Here is an 8073-nt window from a genome sequence, read left to right on the forward strand (position 1 = left end):
TGAGCCCTTTCATATGACTTACTGATGAGTGGATGGTGGTGTCTACAGTTTTTCTACATGTGAAATAAGTCGCTCTATAACCAAATGTAAGGTCTGTATCATGTAGATGTAGTTGCCAATTATTTTGGCATTTTTATTCTACAAATATATGTGATTAAATGTTTATAGTCACTAATGATGTGTAGTAAATTGCAAAACTATCTTCCAGTCCCAGTTGTATTTTCATGACTACTGAGTTCACCATAAGTACATCGAAATCATAGTATGTACACAGTCAGAGTGGATAAATAAATAAATGTTTAAAGACTGAACAGTTCACTCTTCAAGAAACTTTTAAAAGAAATGATACATTCAATATCCTACATATTCATCAAGATAAATAAGTTGTTTATTAAAATGTAATAAATGTATATGGTAGTGTGTTCATATTAAACTATTATCAATGTTTATAAGATGAGAAATTATTAGTAAAATGAAGTAGAAATAGGCCCAAAACAGCACTTGTAGAAGAGCAATGGAGATACAACATATTATATGGTACTTAAACATCTTTTCTGCCAGTGTTCCAGGCTTTATGCTAACCTAATGTAATTAGCACCACTCCAACATGCTTAACACAGACAGAAGAGTGATTTTCTTATGTAACTTTTGGCAAAAAAACAAAACAAATAAGCATATTTTTGGAAATGTCAAACTATTCTTTCAATGGAAATGCAGGAAACAAGTAGATAATAAGACAGCGTGACTACCAAAATAAATGAAATTACATCACAGGATGAATGAAGATGTCAAACAAATGAATGTTTTTTTATGTCCTCTTCCTATCAGGACAAACAGCAGACCCCAAGTAAGAGGGCATGGGAGGGCATTCGGAAGCCCCACTCCCCCCCATCGTGGGTAAGGAAGGACCTGGAGACAGTTGCAGCCTCCCCTCTGGAGCTGCAGACAGTGGAGTGGGAGAAGACCAGTGCCACCATTCCCCTTGTGGGCCAGGAGATCATGGACCTGCAGACGGAGGTGTGACTCAGATTCCAGCCTCTTGAACCTCATCTTCCCTTTTTTTTCCAGAGCTCTCAGACAAACAAGCCGACACACCCCCCCATACACACTGCCCTGCTCTGTACTCCTACTCAAAGGCTGGATGAAGCCCACTGCGAGGCCGTGAGAGGGAAGGAGGCTGAAGAGGAGAGTCACAGTATCAGAAAATCAGTTTGACCAATTAAAGAGAGAACGGGAACAAAGTGTCTTTTTCTATGTTGTTTCATTTGATGTTTTGATGTCCACAAACTACTGGTCATCTTCTCGTATATGGTCTGCTGCCTCACATGGGAGACCGATTGCCAAAGTAGCAGGTGAAGCTACTATGTGCGCATAGTACAGTCATGTAATAAACAGCATAGTGAAGGTAATCATGCAATGTTTACCCCTGTATTAAATGGTTACAATGTAATATTCATGATTATGTCTCCTTTTTTTGACTGTTGAGAGTGTTGTTGCATTACTGTTCCGCTCTCTCTTTTCCTGATGAAAGCTGATGCTATATACAGCTCAAGATGCCTCTGGATTTCTTTCTTTTTCAACATCAGTCTAAGGAAGAAAAATGAACAAGGGTTTGAGGAGGCAGACTGCCAAACATACACTCATGTGCCCCTCAATGGCGCTCCGCCCTCCCACCAACAACCCCCCCCAATCCTCTTGGCTCCAACTCTTGATCCCTTCTGATCCTAGTGGGGCAGGGTCAGCCCCGCAGCGACAAGCATGGAGGGGTGAGGGGGAAAAAAAAAAACTTTAGACATCACCCTGAGCCAAAATGGCAGGTTGCCTTTTTATCGACGGACACCTCAGAGACGCTGGAGCACGGGCTGGCAGACTTTTTGCTCAAACAGGCCCTTAACCTCAATACCACCCCATAGAGAGATAACATGGACGTCTGGAAGGAGAGACGTTCAACAAACTCATGGTGTGAGGCGTCAGTTTCTCGATATACAAGCAGGTTTGGTACAGGAAATGCTGAACATGATGGTGTTTCAAAGATGCTGAGGATAAAGGTACTAGTGTGTGTATGTGTGTGTGATGAGTCATGGAAGATGAGTAAATGACTAGATCAATAAATATATATGGTATGATGGTTAAAGGTGAGGATATATACAAGGCAGAGGGAGCGTGAGGGATGGTGGTTGCACACAGAGAAAGCACAAGGCTCATTTGGAGTCCTGATGTACAGCATTGTAATTATTTCAACAGAGTTCTACAGAATGGATTTTAGCCTATAAATATCTTTCTTACTGTGCTTGGGGATAGTTGTTATCATCATTATTATAAATATGAACATGATTCTGATATTGATCCTCCCATTCCCTCCCCCTGTCCTGTCAGGGTACTGGACTATACGAGTGTTCTGTATCGCAATGTAACTGTGTATTTTGATATCACCGCCAGTCACTCCCTCAGATCTGTATTTGTCGAAACTCGGGCCTTCATCTCCCAACTTCCAACCACTAATTTGCACCCCACGAGCCACACGCACCCTCCCCCCCTCCCCTCACTCCTCTTTTTATTTTACTGGGGTCGCCTCTTTGTTAATGTACAGTTTTCAGAGCACAAAATGAATGTGTCTTATTTCTAATAAAAGCATATCTATATAATAAAGCACCAGTCTGCTGGTTTTCTGACATTTCATTACACGTGACTTGCTGTTTGTGTCATGATAAAATGCTCCTGACATTTTACTGTTAGTGTCCTGCACTTTGAGAGAAGAGTTTCACGTCCAGATGTGAACAAAATAAAAGAGAGCAGCCTCACTAAGACAGCTAAATTAGAAAACCATGACACAGTTTACAATGAGCTGAAAGCCATCCAGCAGCAGTAGTCAATAAAAAAATAATAACTTCAGTTATTGTGTTTTTGTCACAGTCATAAGGTGTACTACTTCCAAATGGGAATGCACACTGTCGCTACCCGTTCTGCTTTACCGTGGGCCTGACACTGCTCTGCTTTGGTATAAAGGCTAATCCAGACACCGAGATGCTGTATATTGCAACTGTGATTTTATCAATCTTTAAAGTATTCAGATGTATCTGATGACAGCAGCTTGATAGGATAGAAGAAGTGCCACCTGTCACTGATCTTCTGACTGCTGAGTTTTCAATACTTTTTTTTTTTGCTTGTTTTTATTTAAACAAGCATCTATCACACACACACACACACACACACACACACACACACACACACATATATATGTACATACAAACCTTGGACGAGGACAAGAGCAGGAGGGCCGAGCTGTAAACCAAGAATAAAACTCTTATTCCTTAACAAATATACAATATATACAAAACAAAAACATACAAACAGTTTAAATGTTGCTCAATCTAACACAGTGGATAATGCAGTAAAACCCTTCATTGCACTGGCACAGATAACAATATGTGCTTGCATTTTTTTCCGAGAGGTTTGTCGATAATAGCCTGACAGTTACTGAAATCCTTTAGCTGGAAAACAACCTGGACAACAACCTGTTGAGTGTGTGCTGATAAAGATTAATGCAGCAAAGACCTGACAGGCAAATACAGCACAGAGCAGATTTCAAAAATGCATAGCTGACAAAGAGCTGCCTGTTGCACAAGCACCATAGCCTAGCCGCACTAGACCCAGGTCTGAAGACACAAGGGTCGAGGAACTCTCAACAGGGAGGGAGGCGGGCTAAAAGGTTGTCTTTCAAATCACTCTGCAGCAATTGGGTAGGTATACAACCAATCAGCGCAACGAATAGGCTGACGTAGTTCCTAGAGCGCCGGAAATCAGAGGATGCAGGAGTTCAGTGAAGCCTTATTTATACAGTCAATGGGTGAAGCTCAAGTATATTACAGACATGTTAACAGCTTCAAATTTTTAAGGGCTGTGGCCAAAGCCGAGTCGAAAGATAACTGTTTATTGTGCGCACCCATCTTCTTGTCTATCCTTGTTTCTATGGTTGTTTCCGGTTGTTTCTGTCAGAATCGTCGCGCCTCTGTCGTCACTTCGTTACGCCCGCCTTCTGACTCTACACTTCATGGTGATTCGTCGGCCAGTTTTAGGAACATCCAACCTCGAGGCTTACCGAGGGTAACTAGACCGACCCTGGCAGAGAATTAAATTCATTGCCGTGGGTTGTCTAGCGCGGCTAGGCTATAAGCACCACTATATCAGTATAAATAGAACAAATTACATCAGCTAAGTGCACATTATCTACTTTTCATCACCCTTATTTTAGTACCGGTACTTGATAATGGAACCTGCTAATATATAGAATGTTAATTATTAGAAAAGAACTACACTGTCATTAAATATTAAATTTTCCAAAGGGGCACTAGATTTTCTGATGATGAACAGAACACATTACTCTCTAGGAGTAACAATTAGTCTCTTTAAAAAGAAATGAAAAACATTTTTTTTATGTGCACAAGTGACACAATCATGTGACGACTGAACAAGTATTTTTGACTAATTTCTGATCTGAGAAATGTCCCAAAGCAACTAAGAAAAACTGTAAATGAGTCAGAGTTCATAAGTGCAGTGATCTATTATGGCTGTCCATTAGAGACATAGTATTGATTTACATTTACACTGAAAAATGAACACAATAATAGCTACGATGTCTCAATTACTCGCTACATGAATGTTTTATTAGGTTCCTAAACATTGACACAAAAAATACTATTTAACTAGATAGATAGATAGATAGATAGATAGATAGATAGATAGATAGATAGATAGATAGATAGATAGATAGATAGACTATATATTATAAAGGGAAATACATATATAGCCCCAATAATGCCTCCTCCCCAAAAATGTTTAGAAGCATGCAATAATTGTGACTGTGGTTTCACTGCAGTGTTTATGAATGGAGGAGAAAATGCTATATAGTCCATATAGAGATATGTAGGAGACGTTAGAGTGTCCAGAAGCAGTCATTTTACCATCTGTGATGAGTGCAGTACAAACTTTCCAATGCTGTTTCACAATAAAATTCATAATTTCTTTTTTTTTTCATGACATGATGATTTTCATTATCTCGCAGCATTTCAATTTATCCATAAGGAAATGCAAAGCTGAGTTCTCTACACCGATCAGCCACAGCATTCTGGCCACTGACAGGTGAAGTGAATAACACAGATCAACTTGTTATAATGTAATGTTCTGCTGGGAAACCTTGAGTCCTGACATTCATGTGGATGTTTGACATGTACCACACACCTAAGTATTCCAGGTCAAGCAACCCCCTTAACCCCGATGACAACAGCAGTCCGTGATGCCACCCTCATCGGGGCAATGCACCCCAACACACCACCAAAATTGCTCAAGAGTGGCCCCAGGAACACGACAGAGCTAAGCTGTTCACCTGGGTTCTACACTCCCCAGATCTCCAGAGGTCCTGGGTCTATGCCCCACTGGGTGAGAGGAGTCTTTGCAGCATAAAGGAGACCAACACAATATTAGGCAGGTGGTCAGAATGTTATGCCTGATTGGTGTACGCCATTTAATGGGAAACTGTATCTAAAATAATTTGTCTGTGACCATCTCTGTGGTTGGATTGCTACGGAGCCCCCTAGGGGACATCCTTCGTGTTGTATTTTCTCTCCTTCATGTTTGTGTTTTATTCCTCCAAAGTCCGTGTTTAAAGACAAAGTCCGTGTTTGAACACGAAGTCCGTGTTTGAAAAATAACTTGTCAACAGCAAAAATGACAAAAGTGTTCCTTAAAAAAGAACCGCGGAGGAATAAAACACAAACACGAAGGAGAGAAAATACAACATGAAGGATGTCCCCTAGGGGGCTCCGTAGATTGCTATGATGATGACAGTGACACATTAGTTCTCATGGGTGTAACACTGACTACATACATGATTTCAGTGCGTGAAAGAAGTTGACACAGTTGTGGTGAAGCAGCAGTATTCCTGAACTCCTGTAGTGTGCTGTTCACACACACAATATATCTGATAGAAGCACTGTAGGTCCAAACCATGTGTGTCTTAATGGTGTCTTTCTGGCTAGCATTACTATAGGCAGTGAAGTCAAATAAGCACCAGCAGGCATATCCATAGCACCATACTATAAATTCACATGCAGCAGTTGCTGTAGTCTGGGCAATAACCACATCCAGCTACAGCTTCAATGAGCACAGCCAAGCAGAGGAGCTACTGTAGCTGTATACTGTCACAGTCTGGCCTTTTAAAAGAAGACAGAATGAGTAATAAATGCATTATGTAAAGTGGCAGATCAGCTCTGCTCTTTGTAGTATCTACAGTGGGGTTTCTCTAAATTGACAAGACAACGAGACTAGACCATTGTTTCTGGATCAAGGAAGAAGTAAAAACCATGGGAAGGGAAAGCAAGACTTAATGTGAGCACAGAAGTAGATTAAAATCAGAAGTCCTTCTAGGACTGTGTATCCAACTAACTGTCATTCATAAATATTGATTGTAATATTGGGTGTAAGACAGTATTTATGTTTACACAGTTGATTGTCTGTATGGATATTTCAATGATGGGCAGCTAGATTGCGTCTGAATAAGGAACACTGCTTCACAGCACCACAAGTTGTCTAAAACACTTTTTTACAACAGATTGTGTGTGTGTCATATGACAAAATAATGCATTACACAATATCTACATTGGTCACTCTTCCCATGAAGCTTTAAAAAAAAAGCAAGAAATTAGCTGTGGATGACTAAAGATGTCGTCTCAACTTTTTTTTATTTGACGCACTCTTTCATCATCATCATCATCTATTCATAACAGACTCTGTTGGAAAATGAAGGCAGTTTGACCTTTGGAAATTTTAATGGCACTCTGCGTGGAACAGTAATGCCTGTCACGACGGCTGTGTCAAATACACCCACATATTCTCATACCATTCGTGAACTTCTGACTCATGGTGTAATAACTGTTTGAACTGCGATGACTTCACTTTGCTTTTCCTCACTTCAGAGGCTTTCAGCAGAGCCGTGGTGTAGCGTGAGGAAAAAAGTGGCCTGTAACATCATTAGTGTCCATCCAGACACATTAACCTCACGTCGTTAATTAGACCATCAACAGGCATTAGCCTCTGCTTGTGCCTTGTTGTACAAAGGCCTGACAATGGGCATTAATGGACTGGCACTATGATGACATTTCACTGATCTCTTCAACTAGTTGTCGTGTTTCTGCAGCCGTGGGTGAGAGAGGAGGCTGCTGATGACCAGCTGCAGCTGCACTGTCCTCCAACCTGAACCTTCACATCGGCTGTACCATCCTACGGCCAAATGATCTTTAAAAAGGGCATTAAGTGGTCTGTGACCCAACAAATCCCTCCATACATGGTATTTGCAATTGTGATAAACATTTATTACTTTAAGTATATTCTTAAAACTTTTAGAAAGACAGAAAAAAAATATAGAAGTCCATTATATTTTTTTCTAAAAGGCCTAGTTGTTGATGGACGGAATATCTTCTGGTTTCAGCAGCCTAAGATTTAAAGCCTATATGAATAGACTCTTGAAAATACATACATACTTGCTCTGGGGGTCAGGCATATTGGTTCTGTAAAGCGTCTTGAGATAATTTAACTGTAAGTGGTGCTGTATAAATCAAATTGAATTGAATTACTTCTTTCCTTCTGTTTGGGGTTAAGCAAAATATCTGTTAAGATTTTTTGTGTGTTTGCATTAGCAGTGACATGGACATTCTGCTACATACTTTTCATGTTTCAGCTGTGATATGATCTATGCTTTCTGACTCCCATTTGTTTCTTTGACTTGTGTAGGCCTGTACGGAGCTATACTAGCAACAGCAGGATATAACATTACAGTAAAGTCAGCTAAATAAGCAATGTTACACAGACAGCTTTGTGGTGGCTGTTGATGGCTGTGAAGTACCCTACTGCACTTTTGTTCCGACAGGTGTGGATGCTATGGTGTAATCTCAACATCTCAACAGTGTCACCCTTATATATCCCAGATAAATCACTGATATATCACTGATATATCTGGGATATATTGCAGATCATAGGGATTTAATGTCTCAAACAGACTTTGAAGCTGATATTACATGA

At 40.3% G+C, this 8073-nt stretch overlaps 1 protein-coding gene across 5 annotated transcripts in view; it reads left to right on the forward strand.

Moving 5' to 3' along the window:
* Window positions 1-2649, forward strand: part of adgrb1a (adhesion G protein-coupled receptor B1a) — an 88996-nt gene extending 86347 nt beyond the window's left edge. For all 5 annotated transcript variants that reach the window (XM_051956803.1, XM_051956799.1, XM_051956802.1 and 2 more), the window contains one exon: window positions 829-2649. In XM_051956803.1, coding sequence (XP_051812763.1) covers window positions 829-1023 — 195 coding nt within the window. In that variant the 3' untranslated portion in view covers window positions 1024-2649. The remainder of the gene's footprint in view (window positions 1-828) is intronic.
* The last annotated feature ends 5424 nt before the right edge of the window (window positions 2650-8073 follow it).

The sequence above is a fragment of the Acanthochromis polyacanthus genome, chromosome 12 (genome assembly GCF_021347895.1).
Source record: "Acanthochromis polyacanthus isolate Apoly-LR-REF ecotype Palm Island chromosome 12, KAUST_Apoly_ChrSc, whole genome shotgun sequence".
In the NCBI taxonomy this organism is placed as follows: Eukaryota; Metazoa; Chordata; class Actinopteri; family Pomacentridae; genus Acanthochromis; species Acanthochromis polyacanthus.